Source organism: Antechinus flavipes, chromosome 2 (assembly GCF_016432865.1).
Source record: "Antechinus flavipes isolate AdamAnt ecotype Samford, QLD, Australia chromosome 2, AdamAnt_v2, whole genome shotgun sequence".
In the NCBI taxonomy this organism is placed as follows: Eukaryota; Metazoa; Chordata; class Mammalia; order Dasyuromorphia; family Dasyuridae; genus Antechinus; species Antechinus flavipes.
In genome coordinates, this window is record NC_067399.1 from 614982738 (window position 1) to 615002398 (window position 19661).

Here is a 19661-nt window from a genome sequence, read left to right on the forward strand (position 1 = left end):
CTAGATCCCCTCCAGGACTCCGTGAATGATTCCCATGTGGCAGCCTCGGCATTTGACCCGTGCCCGGTTGGAGGGATGGTGGAAGGACTGGCACCCCCCCGACCGCAGTGTGTGTCCCCAGAGGGGGCTCCATGCCGCCCCATAGCCCATACCAGCCTCGTTGCCCCGTTCAGATTTCCATCTGACACAGTCTCCTCTTCCCATCAAACACCACTCCCCAAAACTTTGTCAGCAGATAGCTACTCGTTACATTGCAAAATTTATTTATTCATTATGAAGTTCACTCTGGAGCTGGAATTAAACTGGACCCGAGGCCAGTCCTGAGACAGAGTGCCCCTGCTTGGGGCGAAGGCCCCTGGCTTGTCCCAGAGCCCAGATCTTCCCATCCACTGTGTTTTCTCGGGCCATCGTTGCGTGCGACCCTCGTGACGTCAGGAGCTAGTGGTGACCGGAGGCCCAAGTTGCTGGGACTTGGGACTGCGTGTGGATAAGGGTCCCCAGAGAAGGCGGGGACGGGGCAAGGGATGGGAGGCCGAGAATGGCACAAGGCACGGGGCCGAATCCACTGAGGTCTGAGCCTGTGGACTTAAACATCACTGGTGACTTACTCCGCTGTGTGCTCGGACTGCTGGCAAACAACAGTTTATTCCATCAAGCTTCTTGCTCCCCAGTGCCACGTACAGGAAGCACCATAGAGTTGGGGCTTCTGGTCATCCCAAGAAGGCAAGAGCCTGAGGAGCCAGGGGATGGTGACACAGAGTTCAGGGAAAGGCGGTTCTGTAAGACTCGGGACTGGGCACCTGCAGGCTCCGTGTGACAAAGGTCCAAGCCCAGTGCCGTCCTTGGGGGCTGTGCTCATCCTGCTCTGGCGTTCTCTCCTTCCAAGGCTCCCTGAGCGTATTCTTGTCGCCCCCGGACGCTCTCCCTCGTCAGGAGGCTGAAGCTCCGTGAGGGGGTGGCTCCAGGAGGCTGAGGTATCTGGTGTTGGGGCAGCAGGGGAAGGCTTGTGGCCGGGACCTCAGATGAGGTTGTTGAGGAGTCGCTGCTGCTGTTCCAAGACTTCCGTGTTGGCTCCGTAAGCGTCACCTAGAGAGGGGTCGCAGCTCCTGTTACATCTCTTTCCCTGTGCCCGGCACCCCTCAGCCCCAGACAAGCCGATTCTCTGAACCCAGGATGAATAAGCTGTGGCTTTTCTAGGAATCGATAGAGGCTCTTTGGGCATCCTCAGGAGTAACATTGAAAGCAACATTGTCTCTTCCCCTTTCACTTCCATGTTCAGGGGATGGCGCCCCTGTGTTCTGGAGCGTGGTGCCGTGTGGGGATACACTTACCCCCCACCCCAAGCCCCCATTACTCACTCCCTAGCTTCTACGGCCTGCCGGCTATCACTGGGCCTCCAACTGGATCCTCCCCAAAACCCAGCCTTCTTATTTCACTAGGACACAAAGCACGTTGCTTTTATAGTAAGCACTTCAGTGTTCAAACAAAGTGGAAATTAGACTAATTTTGAAACTGAAATCAGGGAAGGTCTCAGTGGACGGCCTTTTTGTTACTCGGCCACCCTTGGCTTCTGTCCTAACTCCTCCCTGCTCAGCCTTCTTGCTTAGGGGCCTGTCGTCACAGCTGGAGACGAGAGCCGACCCTGAAAGACCCATCTCTGCCCAGCATTGCCATTGTCCATGTGACAGCCGGGCAGGGAGAGGCTAAGGGTGGGTGTGGATGGGAGAAAATGCCAAGGAAAAAATCTAGGAAAATAAAAAGAAAAGCTTGTTTTCATCTTTGTCCCTGGGAGTGATTGAAGAAGTGGCAGGGCAGACAGGGAAGACTATTTCTTGAGGTTTGGGGAGATATAGGGGGTTGTTAGTAATAGGGAGGGTTGGGAAAGTAGATTCTGGACGTCTGTCTGCAAGACTTTGTTAGGGGACACATCCTTCCCTCAGTGGAATTAATGCCTCTTGTCCACGGCGAATAGTCCTGACTCAGGACATAACTCTGCAAGTGGCTCCTTCACTGGTCGGCAGCTCCGAACTGCCTGGATTCGCCCCCTGCCCTCACAGCCCCTTACCTGTGTGGCAGCCGTGCAGCCAGACCCGGTGCCCGTCGTACTTGCATCGGCACCGCATCATGTTGTTGGAGAAATCTGACTCGGCCACCTCAAATTTAGGATTTACCACCACCTGAAAGAGAAGGGGGCGAGGAGAAGAGCAGAGGATCTGTCAACAGAGGGGATGGGCACATTGGCTTTGCGAGGGAAAAGGAGGAGAGGACCTTGGGGGGATTGCAGCCCCAGGGCGGAATGGCAGGGCTGACAAATGAGACCCCCTCTGCACGGATAGATGGATTCCAGCAGCAACCACACTAAACGTCCTCTAAAGGCAATATTAGAACATTTGATTAAATCACAATCTCCCCAAACCTTAGTTTGCCTGTATAAAAAAGATGGTTGATCATTTAAAAGATAATTTATAATCTTTTATAATTTTATAATATATAATATAATTTTATTTTTTTTATTATTTTGCCTCATTTTAATTTTAGCTCTTTTAAAATAACTTGTCAAAAATGACTTAAATTTTAAATTAACTACTTAATCTCTTCTAGTAATTCTACTTGAGTTTGTTCAAAAGCTGTTATTTTCCTCTGAGGCATTATTTGTAGCATCCCTTTTTGAACATCCCTGTCACCATAATAGCTCAGTTTGGTGAGATTCTTCCCCCCTTTCTTCTCCCCCCCACCATTTTTCCAGCCTTCCTGATTTCACACTTAATATTAGGCCTGGACTCTGCAGCACTTCTAGAAGGAAGATCTTGTCTGGTCTTTTTTGCTCTTTTCTTGGGTTATTGTGTTGTGCTATTAAAGCACCTAAGGAATAGGCTATGGACCTGCAGACTTTCGAGACTCTCAAAGTGATTCAATCCAGAGAAACATTTGATTGTTTCCCCCCCGGTCTGACCTCTGCAAGTTCTTCAATGTAGTTTGGGTCTGTGCGGGAGTAGATTTCTGCTGGATTTCACTTCTAACAGGCAACTGAAAAGTTCTGTTAGTTCAGTGTATCAGAATTGTCAACTCTCCTTTGTTTTAGATTTTCCACCCTGATTATTCTTCTGCAGGCTGGGCTGGATGTTGAAAGTGAGACCGGCATTGGGGCAGATGGAGCCAGATCTGTGCTATGTGATTGATCATTCTTGCCTTTCCTATCTATGTCAGAGGGATGTTTGGAAGAAAGAGTGCTAGTTTGGGGTTTTTTTTAAAAATAGCTCAGTGCCCCCTGTGAGGTGAAGAGCAGTACTCTCAGGACTCCAGAAGGAAGATTTGGGGATTAGAGTGGACCTGGAATGGACGCCATTACCTGGAAGATGTAGTCCCCAGGACGCACATCTGTAATGTCCACCCACTGGCAGTCGATATCATGACGATAGGTGTCCCAGCAGCCCACGGTCACCCCCTGCTCCCCAAAGTTGGCGCAGGCGTAACGCCGCTGTAGCCCTAAAGGAAGGCAAAGGCAGCTTCAGAGGCCTTGGTTCGTTGGGGAGCCGTGCCTGGGAAATAATGGCTACAACACGCCCCCTTTGCATATTCCCAGAGCCCCAAGCAGGAGAACTTCCTTTAAGTGACTGCTAGCTTTCTCCATGCCTTATCTGGGGGGTCTTTGAGGGCTTGGAACAGTAATAAAAATGAACAGGAAAGGGAGAATGGAATCGAGATGGGGAAGACCCTAAGAAAAAGTCTCTGAGAATCAGGGCCCAGCCACGTTTCCTGGGTACCACGAACCTGTGGGGCAATTGGTGTCCTCTAGGCAGAAGCTAGCCTTGTGTCCTTCAGCAACCTTGGAGCCATTGAGAGTAAGAAGGTCATAGTGGGTGAAGACCTCAATACTGTGGTAGTGCCTACAAAAGAAAGCCCATCACCCCTGGCACCAGGACAGGGTCTCCTGGGGGGCATCAGCTTCATTCTTGCCCAGAGAAGGTCTGGGATAGCAAAGCGGAGCCCCGAGCCGCCACCTGGAGACAAGACAATCAGGTTCTGCCTTTCCAGGGTCCTGCCCTCTGCCAGGTGCCGCAAGTCTGCCCCTGCCCCCTGTCCAGCCTGAAAGGGCAACTGAGCAGGGCAAGGCGTGATAGCAGCCGGAAGCCTTGGTACACGAGACCTTGGGGACCCGTGTGGAGCTAAGACGCCTTTAAGGGGAGCTCTCCTTCATGTCGGGCTGAGACCAAATTGCTAGTATGCCGTCCAAACTGGCAGTAATAATAGCTCTGCTGGTAACACTGGGAATCGTGCTTATTATCCTGGATAGAACCAAGACCCAAAAATGCCTCTTCCCCACCGCACCTCCTTGCAGCTCTTTTCCCCACGAGAGGATATTTTCTATGCTATTGCCTCTCCCTCTGGGTGAGACTTTTCAGCCTCCCCCTCGATTTCTGGGGTCTCCACCTTTTCCCTAGCCATCGAATGACCAGGAATGATGTTCTCCAAAGGCAGCATCCTGGGTGAGGAGGCTTCAGAGAGCCAAGGAGCTGGGAGAGTAGCCCAAGACTGAGCTCCTTCCAAGCTCACAGATTCTGAGTGCCGTGACTCTGACAGAACTCTCAAGAACAAGGTGCCAAATCCAAAGATGTCCCAACACTTAACCCTCTTGACAAAAGCTTCTGTGCCCAGGACCCTGAGGAGCTATAACTAAGGATTTTGGTACCCACGGCAAATTCATTTTGGAGGAGGGGAAGATGCCAGACTCTAGAGGATTGGAGGGAGATGGGTGCTAGCCTTCTTTCCCTATGAAAATGGTGGCAAGGTCCCAACAGGCTCCACCTCTGAAAGTCTGATCTGGGACTTCATGGTAGCTGGGGTGAATCTCCCAACTCTCAAGAGAAGATAGGGGATGGGATAGTAGGACCAAGAGAGGTGGGGTCCCCAGGACTTCTGGAGAAGGAGACCTCTGACCTGTAACCATCAACCCCAGGGAAAGCCTTTCCGATGGGGACAGTTAAAAGTCTTAACCACCCGATGCCATGGGTAGCAGAGACCACAGAAGCCCCGTTTCAGGCTGAAACATCTGCTGCCCTGATTAGGAGAGATGTCCAGGCTTTCCAAAGCCAAGGCTAAAAAGGGTGCCCACCTGTGGCACTGGTGCCAGATCCAGCTATGACGCCCAGTCTTAGGTCGGAAGTCCGCCCGGCCAAGGTTGTGGATTTGGGAGGAAAATCGCAGCAGGCGGCGGTGCCCGTAGGGCCAGTTCATGTGATCAGCTGACTGGGAGAGACAGTTTTCCTCATGGGCACAGTACAGCAGACTCAGTGGGCGGTCCTCCAGGTAGGCTGTCTCTTGTACCAGCTGTGCATTCATCACCAAGTCTGGGGCACCTGGAGTTAACAGGAGCCAAAGGCGAGTGGCATTCCCTCCCCCCCCCCCCAAAAAAAAGACCTTCCTTCCTGCTTTACCAAACTGGGGCCAGGTTCAGGCTTTCACCTGAATAACATTTTACATGACTAGTAAATGGTTGTGTAGAGTTTTAAGAAGCTTAAGTCTTCTGTAAGGTTCACAATTAGGCAGGGAGACTTTATTATGTCCATTTTCAGATGAAAGACCAAGGTTCAGAAATGCAAAGGGATATTGCCCCAAGATCACAGGACTGCTAAGTAAAAAGATGGGACATAGACCAGGGAGTTTTTCTCCATCGTTATTCATGACTCCCATCAATGAGCAGATCTCCCCTCCCCTAATGACCTGACTCTGAAGGAGATGCAAAGACCCCAGACCCAGTCAAGAGCAGAGGTTCCCTTGGCTCCCCTTCCCCTGTGCTAGTTGGAGTTGAGAACAACCCCCACCAGAAGGGGCTCTTATGGAACCCTGTCCCTCCCATGTCTGGCTCCTGGCCTAGCCCCCACACAGCCCAGGTGGTACTCACTGTCAGTACAGGTGACTCCTGCTGAGAAGCGGCCCACCCCGTGGGAGCAGTGCACAGGCCCGTGCCGCTGGCATTGCTGCAGGGCCAGCTCTGTGCCGGAGCAGCGCACCCCACTCATCACCACTTTGCCAGCCCCTGGAGTGCCCTGCCAGTACCACGTGTCCTGGAAAAAGTCATTTCTCCATCAGTCAACAGAGACCACCTGGCCACAGGAGCAGGGACTGGGGTGGTGTGGGGGCCGTTGTCACCGGCTCCGAGAACCCGGACTTTACAGAGGGCCAGGACCCCTCCCCAGGGTCTCGCCTGAAGCAGAGCAGAAAGGGATCACGGGGAAGTCTCGCGGACCCACCTGGATGGCGTGGTTGGCAAACCCCATGCCGAGCTGCCTGCAGACCACCATGGCCTCGTTGAGCCCCCAGAGGTCACTGCAGACTGCTCCCCAGACAAGAGCCCCGTTCGTCTCCACCAGAACCTCCACCACGCCCTCCTCCGGAGTGCGCCCCCCAGCCAGCCGGATCTGCAACAGCCAAAGGGTGAATAGCGGCCATCTCCACCTGCGAGCTGCACACTTATCTTGGAGGCGTTATCTGGGATCGCGGCGAGGTCCCCACTGCCCTCAGACCCCCCACTGCCGACCCCTCCTCTGCCAGAAGAAATCCCCGCCATTAGGCGGCATTCCCGGAGAGTAAGATTTTTATTTCAGGCACGAGTGTACAATACTGTACCTGCGAGGAAAGACCGATACCTTTTCCCTGCTAGTGTGAATGAGGTCACTCTCTGAGAAATGGCCCTTAGGAGATTAGATGGAGGATGCTCAATGGGCGGCCATTCGCTGTGGGGGCGGCCCCCAGATATGAAGTGGCCCTCGGGGGGCCGGAACGTAGCCGAGGGCAGGACCCCGGGACACAAAGACAAGCCCGCCGCGCAGCCAGTGTGGGCCAGGAACGGGCGCTCCCTGAGGGCAGCCCCGCCGCTCCCAGCCCCGCCCACCTGCTTCTGGAAGTCCAGGTTAGGGACGTTGCACCTGACGGCGGCGTCGTTCCCGTGCTGGCAGCCGCTCTGGGAAGCGTCGAGAGCCGGGCAGTCGCTGAGCAGCCTCTCGTACCCGCGGCAGCGCACTTCACTCAGGTGGATGGGGCCCAGCCCTGTGCGGGAGCAGGGGACAAGCTCCTTGGCACGCGGCCCCTTCCCCAAGGCGGAGAGGCCCGTTCCGCGCCCCCGCTGCCCCTTCTGCGGACTCTGCAAGAAGCGGGGCCCCGGGGGGCACCGGCCACGCCCGAGCCCTCACTCACCTTGGCCCAGCTGGGCCCCAAAGAGGGCCTCCCGGGCGGAGCCGTAGCCTAGCTGGCGACACAAGACGCTGGCCGAGAGCAGGTTCCACCGGCGGTCACAGACGGTGCCCCACTGGCCGTTCATCAGCACTTCCACGCGGCCCTCACCCACGTGGGCCCCGGCGCGGAGCCGCACCTGGGGCTCCTGGAGGGAGAGACCCGGAGTGAGCAGGTCGCTTGGAAGCGGGGCCGTGCCTGGCTAGCGCAAAGCTGCCGGGGCAGGGCGGTGACGCCACAATTTCGGTGGGCAAGCCAGGCAACGGATTCGTTTTAAATCTCTAAAAAGAGACTATTGGCCTCCCTGACAGCAAGGTCCCTCCAGAGCTTAATCTTCTACGATTCCAAACCTTTACCTGTGGAGGCTAATAAGGCATCCTTTGAAACAGCTTGGTACCATAGAAAGCTCATCAGTTAGGAGTTAGGAGAGACCATTGCGCAAATCCCAGCTAGGACCTGCACTGTCTATGTGATGGTCTTGCCAGCCTCATTTTCCTCATCTGTAAAATGGGGTTACGTATACCATGAATTCACTGCCTAACTCTCAGGGTGAATGCGAGCAAAATATTTTGCAAATTTTAAAGCACTTTGAAAATATGAGTTCTTTGGAAAACGTTCCCTCCAGAAGCAACCTTACACAAGAGCCTTTCCCTGGGAGTCCCTGGGGCACCCTTCCAGGGCTGCTTGCCTTCCTCCTCCGCTCCCCTGGAAGCCCTTACCTCCTTGCGGCGGGGCTTCCCCTTGGGATGGCGGAAACGGGGTCCTGCCACACAGCTGACCACAGCATGGATGCCTGCGGGGCAGGCTGGCCGCAACTTGCCCTTGGCTGGGGACACCTGCACTTGGCATTTAGCCAAGTGGGGCTCGGTCCCCAGGCAATTCACCCGGTGGATCCAAAAGGAATTCTTCTTGGTCAGGCTCCTCAGCCTGCAAAACAAGTCGGGAGGAGAGCATGGGCTTTCTGGAAAGAGAGGGAGAGAGATGGGCGAGCGGGGTAAAGAGATGGAGGGGGAAGGCATGGTGGAGGAAGGGGAGGATGGACGCAGGGAGGGAGAAGAAGGGATGAGGAGGGAGGGAGGGAGGAAAAGGAGGGGATAAGAAGAGGAGTGAAGGAGGGAGGGAGGGAAGGAAGGAAAGAAGGAGGGATGGAGAAGGAAAAGGAGGAAACAAGAGTGAGCAAGAAGCAGAGGAGGGAAGAAGGGAGAGGGAAAAGAAGGGGATAAGAAAAGGAGTGAGCAAGAGGAGCCAGGTACAGAAGAAAGAAGGGGGAGGGAAAAGGTGTAGGCAAGAAGAGGCATGAGCAAGAGGTGCCAGGGAGGGAGGGAAAGAGGGGGAGGAAGCTGGAAGGCTGGATGGAGGAAGGAAGAAAAAGGGATGAGGAGAAAGAGAGGAAGGAAAAGGAGGGGATAAGAAAAGGAGTGAGCAAGAGAAGGGAAGGAGGGAAGGAAGGAAGGGGGAATGGGGAAAGAAAAGGAGGCAAGAAGAGGAGTGATCAAGAGGAGCCAGGGAGGGAGAGAGGGAAGGAAAAAAAGGAGGGAAGAAGGGGAAGGGAAAAGGAGGAAGCAAGAAGAGTGAGCAAGAAGAACCAGGGAGGGAGGGAAGGAAAGAAGGAGGGAGGAAGGGGGAGAGAAAAGGGGGGATAAGAAAAGGAGTAAGCAAGAACTTTCCCTCTGGGGAAACGACTGACCCTTCCACCCACCTCCCCACACTAGTCACCTGGATTTAGGGTCTTTCATCTTCATATTCCAGAGTTTCCTGCAATTGAAGAAAACTAGAAGTGAGGGATTGGAATAGGAATATATGGACCCTTCCCTTCAGCCCATTCCCAACTGGTTTGGGGACAGACTTTGGGGTTCAATGAAGAGAGCCAGATGATCTGTATTCAAATCCTGATTCACTCTCCTTTCTGCCTTGGTGGCCTTGGAGAAATCATTTGACCACATGGGCCTCAGTTTCCTTATCTATAAAAGGAAAGCGCTGGGCTCCCTCTGTGAACCTTTCAAACTCTAAGCTATGAGGACCTGACTCTATTTGAGTCCCTAAATACATCCCTTACCTCTACTGCCTCCTCTCATTCCTCCTGGATCCAGGGGAGAGAGACAGGGAAAGGAGCAGCCTTTGAAAGGAATCACCCTCAAGGTGAAGGTCACTGGTTCTAGGGAGCAGCAGCCTAGGCTATAATCAGAGTTCCCAGGGCCTCCCAGGGATGGTGACTGAGTCAGCCATGGCCCAGACGTGCAATTAGTAGAATTTAGGTCAAGCAAGGGCTTGAGTCCTGGCAGTAGAAAAAGCAGGAATCACGTATTGGCTGTGTGGTCCCTTGTCACCTTTCATTTGGGTTATATTGGTCTGTGGGGCAGGGAAGTAGCACGTGAGGCTGGACTTTGGGGCAGAGCCACATGGAGCAGCTGAGGGGAGAGGAGGTACTTGGGGGAGGAGAGAATTCCCTATTCTGTGGGAAAAGGGAGATTTCACTCTCTGTAGAGCAGGGCCCTCACGTAGACCATTTGGAATTGGAATCTTGGCTAGCTTTGAGTCACCTGACATCTAGCCAAAAACACCAATTAGACAGCGCTTTAAATAGATTTGACATAGTCCAGATTTTTACTTAGGATTTTAAATATGGATATTCTTATCAAATCCCTTTAAATATTGTAGTTTTTGCTTTCACAATAAAATATTATCTAGTAGGTGAATTTCCACTCACCCCACTCCCTTCTCTGGTGAATCCTATTTCTGGACTTTCTAACTGAACAGTCCCATGTTAAGCTGATAGCTGTGTCTTGGAGAAGACCCTCTGAATAAGATCTGGCTTCCTTCCTGAACCCCAAAGTCCCAGCCTAGACACACATTTAACCTCAGCCCTGACACTCAATCCCTGACCCCCAAAGTCAGGATCTCCCTACCTGTAGAAGTGGGTATTGACTGGCACCTCACTGGGGAAGCCCAGCATCCCGCAGATCACTCTGCTGTTGTTCATGGTCCAGCCCTGGTCGCACACCTGCCGCCAGTGGCCCTCGTATTTCACCTCCACAGCACCCTCCAAAATGGGGTTCTGCCGTTTTGCGCTGGCCAGCACAGGCTTGATCCGTACCTCCTCCAGCCGCTGCCCCTGCCCAAGCACATGGGATCATATAGACAGTGAGGGTATAGGACAGACAAAGAGACTCCTCCATGGAGCCCATTGGGGAAACTACCCCGTGGTGAGCTCCTGGGGCTAGGAAGCTATGAGCCAGCCTCATCTACCTCAAGTCTAGACTCCAGATTTTCTGTCTACTTTCTGGGATCCTCTCTGGCCCTGGGCTCACCTCATCCGGACCACTCTGGAGAGTTTTCCCCTTCATTCCTTCTCTTCTCCCATCTCTTCCCCTTGAGGGTGGCTGCCCTCAGGCTGGCAGCTCTCCTGGGCCCAACCTGCCCTATGTTGTTTGGCTGTGGCTGTTTTTAGCTCTGGGATGTTTGTGATGAGAAGAGGCTGCAATTGTGGCCAGTTGTGTGGGTGAAAGAGCCCCCACTTGTCCTCCCTCTGCTCCCTCCCTGTTGGTATACTCTTTCCGCAATTCCCAGCAAGCCCAACCTCTTTTTTCTCCAAGTCTGCTCAACCTCAAGAGACAAGATGCCAACTGGCCTTCATCAGAGAAATAGCCTGGGACCCTGGAATTCATTCTAAGCTCAAGGATCTCTCCCTTCCTCCTTCTCTACTTCCCGGGCTTCCATCATGAATTCAGTATATTTCATGAGCATCTGTTCTGAACAAGGCAATGTTCTACCCACTGGAGACGCTGAGACAAAGACACCAAGTCTGTTCTCTCAGAGGCTTTTAATCGACTGCTCTGCAGTAAGGAGACCTCTCCTCCACAAAGGAGTCTGGTGTCTCCTCTGTCCAGCCCCAAAGGGAAGCTCGTTTTCCGGGCCCCTATCTGGGCTCCTTCTTACCTGTGGCCCCAGGATCTGGGATGGCCTCTCTGAGCGGTTGCTGGGCAAGCGCTGGGGGTGGCAGACGACCCCGACATCTTCAGAGTGGCTGCAGTCACTGATGCCCCAGCCGTTGAACCTGCACTCTGCCAGGGAGCTCTCAGTGCCCGCACAACGTACATTATCCATCCAGATGTGGCCTAAGGGAAGAAGGTGAGGGCGAAGGGCACTGAGGACCAGGAGGTGATGAGGTCTTAGGTCATGGACCCCACTTTTTCTTTTTTCTCTTCACTTTGAAAAGATCTCTAAACTCAGTGATTTTCTTTAAATTGATCAGTCCACAAGCAGTTATTAATCAGCTCCTATGTGATAAGGATGTGCTATGCAGTAAGAAATACGTGGGAAAATGGGACAGTGTTTGTCACTGAGGATTTACTTCTAAATCAGTATAACCAGCATTTGGGGGCTTACAAAGCACTATACTGATATCTCATGTGCTCTTTACAGCAACCCTGTGAGATAAATTGGCATTTATTAGTCCCACTTTACAGATAGGAAAACTGAGGCTGGATTACACAAGAATACATAATTAAATATTACATAAAAATATGTGGCAGGATTCAAACTCAAATTTTTCTGACTTTGACTCTAGCACTATATCCATTATGCTACCCCAAGAGAGCTATCTCTTTTTCTTAGCCAGGGGCCTCCTTGAAGAACTCCCTGTCACCTGAAGGTAAGCACGCCCCTCCCAGTAATCTATAGATTTATAGAGAGAAGGAGAAAAGGGGTGTCAAGGGAAGTTAAGGTTAGAAGGGACTCTGGAGATGATCTAGTTTAAATTCCTCATTTTTTGGATAAGGCACCTGAAAAGAGAAATGATTTACCCACAGATCCCCAGAATTCATGCCCTCTGCTACTCTTTTTTTTTAAAGTCATGGTGCTTAGCTCTTGGACCTGCTCTCTCCCGCGTCCTACCCATCATGCTCTGGCATGAGCTCAACTGCCGGGAGATATCAGCCCCTGAGCCTATCGTCCGGGACCCTGGTCACTCACCTTCCCCTTGACCATACTTGGCGCTGTGTGCCCACGTCAGGGCAGCCTCAAAGCCAAGCTGGCGGCAAGCCACGTTGGCCTCCGAGAGACTGAAGTCATCATCGCACACGGTGCCCCACTGGCCCTCATGCAGCACCTCCAAGCGACCCTCCTCGGGCTGGCTCCCGGCACCCACCAGCCGCAGCTTAAGGGATCCTAATGACTGTTGCCAGCTTAGGGGGACCTGGCACAGCCACAGCAGGATCAGAGAGCAAGCAGGAGGGAGAGGCCACATCGGGGTAGCTTCAGGAGCAGCAGGAGCTCAGAAATCTGGGGAAATAAATGATATAATGATGGGTAAAGACCCCAAATCCACTTAGGCAACAGAGGCTTTGCCCCATTTGGGGATCCCAAAGACTCAGGTGGAACCCCTAGCTTTCCCCACTTATACAAGGTGGTAAGGAAGATAGTCCCAGAACAAAATGCTTATTAAGTGATTGTTGACTGACGGACCCTAAATCAGCAGGCTGAGATACATCATTGTGGCTTCCAATGTTTGCAGCGCAGTGGAGATATTGGACTGTATCCTCAGAAAACTCTCAGGCCTTTGTCTTGTATTGAAACAATTTAGAAGCTGGGGGCGGGAAGGGGGTGTCCTGTGCCCCTCAGTATCCTTTACTAGTCTGGCTAACCTGCCAGTTACCATCAAGCTGGTCAGCAAAGACACAAAAACCCATTCGTGTTATTGCTGGCTGAGTAGGTGCTTATGGATAGTACCGAGTCTTCTCTTTTTCCCCCTTTATTAAAGCTTTTTATTTTTCAAAACCTATGCATGGATAATTCTTCAATATTAGTCCTTGCAAAACCTTGTGTTCCAATTCCCCGCCTTCCCCCAAGCCCTCCCCTAGATGGCAAGTAGTCCAACATGTTAAACATGGTAGAATTATATGTTAAATCCAATATATGCATACATATTTATACAATTATCTGCCACACAAGAAAAGTCAAATCAAATCAGAAAAAAAAGAGCAGCAAAATAACTACCGAGTCTCTTCACATCAATAAAGGGCACCTTCTGGTTATGAGAGTGAGTTTTCCACCTTTAGAACCACATTCCCACAAACTGCTACTCCTTCCATTGGTGGTGACATCGGTGGGAACCAGAAAGAGAGAATGCTTCCCTTCCCTTGTGCTTAGATGTGCCCTGAACAATTTCTGGGCTTTCATCAGGGCTCAAGTTCCTTGATGCTGGGCCCGCCCAAGGCTCTGAAAGTACTTCCTGGCTCCCGGGACTCAGCAGGATCAAACCAGCTTGTACTGTGTGCTTTGTTTGCCCTGGACTGACCCTCCCATGGAGGAGAAGTAGGTGGTCACCCATGTGGTGTAGGGGGGAAAACAGAAGGGATTGGCTCCTAAATTCCTCCCTTCCCACCTCACCTGCCATGCCCCTGGAAGGAGTGCCTCTGGGTCAGACAAGAGAGGAAGGGTGACTGTCCCCAGAAGCCCCCTGTGAATGCTGAAAACACGTGTGAGGTTCTGAGATGGGCTGGCGGTGGAGGGAAGTCATCCTTGTGCTCCTCCAGCTGGCTCTCAGACACACACCAGTGCTTTCACGTCGCAGGGGACTCCGGGTCAGGAAACTTCCTCTACAAGCAAGGACAATACCTACTCAAAGTTTACCAACTTGAGAGAATTTCCTGGGCTGCTGAGAGGTTGAGTATCTTGTCCAGAGTCACACCTCTTGTTGTGGGCTGGAGCAGAGACTTGAATCCTAGTTGTCCTGAATCCCTCACCTCTCCCGGACTCTCACACTTTAAAAGAAGAACTGACACTTACTAACAATAAGAGTAGCCATTATTATAAATAGTTATAACAATAGAGGGTTACAAGGTTACCAAGGCAATTTGTCTCATCTGAGCCCCAGGATTCCCCTGAGAGAGTATCATTGCTCCATTTTATAGATGCAAAAACTGAACCTTTGGGAGCTTGCCAAGGAGACAAGACTGCTAAGAGTCAGGGCTGGGATTGGGGCCCAAGTCCTCTCACTCCAGCTTCAATGATGCTCCTTCCATACCAAGATGCCGCCATTAAAAATGTAGAGAATAAGAGTTTATTAGATTATCTAATTGCAATTTATTTGTAATTAGTTTGTCTATTAGATTATCTAATTGTATTTTTTTTTGTAATTGTAGATTTTTTTTGTTGATTTTGATTTGGTGGAATCAGAGGCAGCCAAGGGTAGAGCAGCTATGGAGAGGGAGGGAGACAGCCAGGCAAGGAGTGGGGAGTAGGGCAGCATGAGGACCTGGAGTTTGCCAGATGGGGAGCATTATTTGAGAGCAACAACAACAAAAAAGATCAGTTCTCCTGGCTCCCAGGCTCTGCCCTAGGCTTAGAATTCCAATTAAGGTTAAACTCCTTTTCAGCCAACATTCTACCTTGAGCGTCCTGGAACTTAGCTCATGCAAACAGAGTCAGGGGTAGATGAGCCTTTAGGTGTTCCAATCCCCTCATTTTAGAAAGGGTTCTGGGATCAAGTCTTGTGCACTCTTTCTTTGAAGTTTCTCATATCCATCCCTTTTTTCCCCCACCTTCACTGCTGCCATCTTGGTCCGGGCATTCCCATGGCATTTGCTGGGATACTAAATCATCCTAAAGTAAAAGACCTAGTTTCTTGGCCCAGCTTTTGCCAACAAGCTACATGGCTTCTCCATTCCATATACCACCAGGAGAGAACAGAAAGATCGCTAAGTGTGGGGGTAAAGGTCCTAAATGAGAATTCTGAGTCTTCCACTTACTACCTGGGAGAGATCTTTTTTTGTTTGTTTATTTGTTTTTGTTTTTTTGCTGAGATAATTGGGGTTAAGTGACTTGCCCAGGATCACACATCTAGGAAGTGTTAAGTGTCTGAGGCGATTTGAACTCAGTTTCTCCTGACTTCAAAGCTGGTGCTCTATCCACTGCACCACCTAGCTGCCCCTCTGGGAGAAATCTTGAGAAAATCACTCATCAATCTTGAGAAAATCACTTATCATGAAACAAAAGAAATGGACTGAATGATCCCTTCCTGCTCTGGACCCATGAGACTAAGATCTTCCTAAGACTCTATTTTCACCATTCCCCTTTCCCCCATTTCCCATCATCTCCTAAGTCAGGAATAGGCAGCCCACCCTTTTGGATGCCTCCAGTTTTTCCAAATTACTCAATTGGCTGCAATAAAATGAACAAACAAAAATACATGTCACTCTTTATTTCAGAAGTCAACATTTCAGCCATCAGCGCATACCTGACATAGGGCGCTGCCTGTAGGTCACTCCTGGTTCCTCTCACCAAAAATAAATAAATAATCACAGAGTGTGAGTCTCCCCGTGTGGTCAGAGAGGCTTGGAATGGTTAGTGGACAAAGAGAAATAACACCTTGGTCACTTAGTCACCAGTTTGGATCTGGCCCAAAAAGAGAGGCGGATCTTCAGGTGGGTGGATCTTCAGTGTGGTTTGTGGTCAACAGCACCCAATATGAAGGAACTGGAAAGAAAAGAGACAATATGTGGCAGAACATCACTGATTGGCAATACAGGAGTAAGAATAAGTGGGCTAGTAGATAAGAGATCTGAGTGGTTCCCCCCTGGCACTTAATACCTGTGTGACAAGCCTGTTTTCCCATCTGAAAAATGAAGGAATAGGTTTGATTATAAAGAACAACCTGTATTATAAGACTTCCTTGGTACTTTCTAACATACTGTGATCCTATGGTGTTATGAATCTATAAAACACTGTGATTCTAAAAGGGAAGAAGAAGTTTCATTAGAGAAACTGAGTCAGGTAACACTTTCTTCATTAAATGAGAGAAGTTCATCTAGCCACTCAGCAGCCTGGTCTCTGCTCTGAATCTCCTGTCCTAGTCACAAAAATCATGATTTAGAACTAGAAAAGACTGGTCCAAGAGTGTTAAATTCAGATTGAAGTGAATCCTTTTGAATCTCCTATTGATTTAGAAAAATCACAAACTAACAGTATCTGTATTATAATATTTTTATTTATTTTGCCAAACATTTCCCAATTATTTTTTAATCTTGTTCCAGTGCTTAGGAGTTTTGTCTCAGTTTGACAGCTCTGATCTAGTCCAACCTGATTTTTCAGAGAGGAAACTGAGCCCCAGAGTGGTTGGGTTAAATAGTAATCCAAGTAGTAAATAGCAGAGTGAGAAGGAGAACCCTGCATTACTAACTAATGGTGTGTTGACCACTTTCTCTCTGGGTATCTCTTTGTGTTTCTGTCTATCTCTCTGTCTTTCTCTGTCCCTGTCTGTCTCTTTCTCTCTGTGTCTCTGTCTGTCTCTCTTTTCCCTCCTCCTTCCTTCTCTTCTTGCCTTTCTCCTGCTTTTCTACCTCCCTCCCTCTCTCTTTGTTTCTCTTCTCTCACTCTGCCCCTATCTCTGCCTCTGTCTCTCTATCTCTGTCTCTTTCTTTCCTTCACTTTCCCCATATTGGTGGCAACAAGATTGCCTACCACAAAGTACACCAAAGATCTGCTCAACTGCTACCTCTGGGTCGGAACCATATCAGTCACTAACTGGCCAGCCCATTCTCTCCTTTTGAATACTAAGCACTTCTAAGTCAAGATTCCTCTCAGGTCTTTGGATTCCAAAGCTAGTCAGCCCTCTTTCCCTGGCTTCATGCAGCTCTGTCCCTACTCTGTGTGGGCTGATGGGTGGGGGATAGCAGAGCTATTTGGAAGTAGAAAAAGGATAGGGCAGGAGAGGAAATAGAAAGGTGTCAGGAAAGTAAGATTCTTGTCATGAGAAAAAGTGAGCTTGAATGCAAAGTTTCATCCACTAAAGGGAGGCAGCAAATGCAGAGTGTGCAAAAACAGGGCTGTAGACAACCGGGTATTAGAGAGGAAAAGTGAGAGGAACGTGTGAGGAACAGGGCTGGGGGAGAAGGATGAATGAAATTCCACCATGTTATGGGTTGATTTATGACCCTGGCAGAACTGTGTGAGAGCCCTGGGGTAGGTGCCAGCTCTGAGCTGAGCCAGGAGACAGTTTCCAGGCTGGTTCCAGCTCAGGGTAGCATGAGGCACCTGCTCTGTGGTCCTTGCCAAACAAGACTGGCACCTGGCCTGACCTGGCTGAGCAGGAGAACTGCTAGGTATGGGGATATCCCAGAATCTGCAAGGAAGGTGAATGGAAAAGGGGTAATTTGGACCTGAGGGGCTCTGGTCACTCATGTCCCCTTTTCCCCAGAGCCTTTTCAGTTCTGGGTCCACATGCAGGTGGCAGTTTTAAGTTCCCCTTAATCCAAACTTCCTGAATTATAGGCTATGGAAGGTCAGAGCATAGAGGAACTTTTGAGATCTTTGAGTCCAATTCTAGTTTATGGATAAAATAAATAAACAACAATAAAAAAGCCCAGAGGATCAGAGAGGCAAGATATCTTTCTTGTAAGGGCAGAGGTGGGATAAGAATCCAAGTCTCCTGATAGCTATACTAGTCTCCTTTACACTATGCCATTCTATCTCCTAAAACTGGACTTCAGAATATTCCAAGCTAATGGGCTGAATGAAATATCTTTCCGGATTCACAAAAAGTGGAACCACAAATACCACTCACTTCTCTGTAACTCGAAGGAACATCCTCCCTCTGTGTCTGTCTCTTGACTCTCTGAGTCTGTCTCTGTTTCTAGCTCCCCACTCCCTCTATCTCACACTTCTCTCCTCTGTCTCTGTTCCTTTGTCCCTGCCTGTCTCTCCCATCCATTTCTGTTTCTCTCTAATCTTAGCCTGTCTTTCTGTCTGTCTCTATCTCCCTACCCCTTCCACCCCATACTTCTCTCTCTCCTCTGTCTCTGTTTCTTTGTCCCTGCTTGTCTCTCCCATCTATTTCTCTGTCTCTCTCTAATCCTAGCCTACTTTTGCCATGGACCCATGGCACACTTCTGCCAATCTCCAAGGTGTGTCAACCTTCTTTGCCCAAAAACATCACAAAAAGTTTGCCCATAAAGAAAGGATGTGCTTATGCCCGTGGGTAAATTAATTCAGTCATTTTACCAATCAGTAACAGGTTTAAAAGTAATTAGCAAACAGCTGTGGACCAATCCAATCATACAATCCAACTTGCTGAATAATAACCGTTCTTCCTCCCCATCATCCAGACTTTTACTGTTTTCAGAGTACATATATCTCAATCAATCCTGCCACAGATAAAGCAAAAGTTCTTATTCTCCTTAGACCTGTGAGAAAACTGAGCCTCAGAGGGGCTAGAAGCGACCAGGAGCACTCAGCCAGCCAGGGATGGAGCTGGGACTGGAATCCAGATGTCTGAATTTCTGGGTTAGTGCTGTTCCCAATGCAACATGTTCTGTTTAAACATAGCCCAAAATTAGTAAAAAATAGATTCTCTAAAACTTAGTCTAACAGGCAGAGACAGAGGGCTGGGTGAGATAGAAAGAGGGAGGGAGGGGAGAGGGGAAAGAATTGGGCAAGCAGGAGATCAGGAACACTGACTGGATACCCAGTGGGTTCACTCACCACTTGGAGCCAGATTGGGCCGGGGCAGACTAGGGCTGCTACTGCTGCCGCCGCCGCCACCTCCCGGATTGCTTCCTGACAGGTAAGTCTGGGAGCCGTCCCGGCCCCTTATATCCCGACTCCCTTTTCCCTAATCCCCTCCCTCGAAGGAATCTCTGAGGAGGGGATGGGGAGGAGCTTCCGGGGGCCAGATGCCCAGCAGGAGGGAACCAGCTCAGCCCAGCCCAGCTTCCTGGGCACGAACCTGAAATAGCCGGGGGCCCGGCTCCAAACTCTCCAACCTGCACCCCCCCACCCCCCCACCCCACTAGGGCTACCTCACCGGGCGGGGCAGCTCTGGGGCTGTGAAAGGGAGAATTGGACTGTGCAGCCTGAGGCTAGCGGAGTGAAAGGAAAAGCTCAGCTCCCAAGAGCTGGGGAGGCGCTTCCTCTGCTCAGCCCCGGGGGTTGGCCCGCCCCGCCCCCCTACCCCCCAGAAACTAGGCAGGCTCATCCTGCGCCCCGTGCCCAGGCTCCGGGTGGCACACGCGTGCCATTCCTCTCCCCCTGAGTGTTTGTGCACGGTTTGAGGTCTTGGCAGGCGCAGGGATGCCCAGCACACGGCTTTATGGAGGCTATTTTCACTGGCCACTTTCTATTTTCACCCAGGACTAAAGGAAAGGAAATAAGCATAAACAGAAGCATGAAAAATCGAGGTCAGATAGAGGGAAGCATTTCCTGGCAGCCGAGTTTGTCAAATATTGAAACAGATTACTTAGGGAGGTTGTGAAATCCTGCTGGAGTTTGAAAAGGACTGGAAAAAAAAAAAAAAAAGGGATTTGTATGACATGCTTTAGCTGTGGGCCTGCCCCAAAGTAGTTAACAGAAAACGTTTGTTGAGCCCAAGCTGCATTTATCCCCTCTTTCCTCCTCACCCATCCCGTATCTTTCCTTTCTCACCCCATGGAGAAACT

At 50.6% G+C, this 19661-nt stretch overlaps 1 protein-coding gene and 1 long non-coding RNA gene across 3 annotated transcripts in view; one reads left to right on the forward strand and one right to left on the reverse strand.

Annotated features, from left to right (window-relative positions):
* Positions 1 to 246: 246 nt before the first annotated feature.
* On the reverse strand, positions 247 to 18997 carry LOXL4 (lysyl oxidase like 4). The gene is made up of 17 exons (XM_051981829.1): positions 18709 to 18997; positions 15467 to 15705; positions 13850 to 13991; positions 12202 to 12510; positions 11167 to 11345; positions 10137 to 10342; positions 8947 to 8985; positions 7950 to 8157; positions 7195 to 7378; positions 6893 to 7047; positions 6252 to 6419; positions 5903 to 6065; positions 5114 to 5357; positions 3772 to 3887; positions 3350 to 3486; positions 2066 to 2177; positions 247 to 1086 (listed from the first exon to the last, which is right to left on the reverse strand). The coding sequence occupies exons 4-17, from the start codon at positions 12473 to 12475 to the stop codon at positions 1019 to 1021; spliced, it is 2253 nt and encodes a 750-aa protein (XP_051837789.1). The 5' UTR covers positions 12476 to 12510; positions 13850 to 13991; positions 15467 to 15705; positions 18709 to 18997; the 3' UTR covers positions 247 to 1018.
* LOC127551766 (uncharacterized) overlaps positions 18692 to 19661 on the forward strand; it is a 50305-nt gene continuing 49335 nt past the window's right edge. For both annotated transcript variants that reach the window (XR_007951166.1, XR_007951165.1), the window contains exon 1: positions 18692 to 18790. This is a non-coding gene — a long non-coding RNA (uncharacterized LOC127551766). The remainder of the gene's footprint in view (positions 18791 to 19661) is intronic.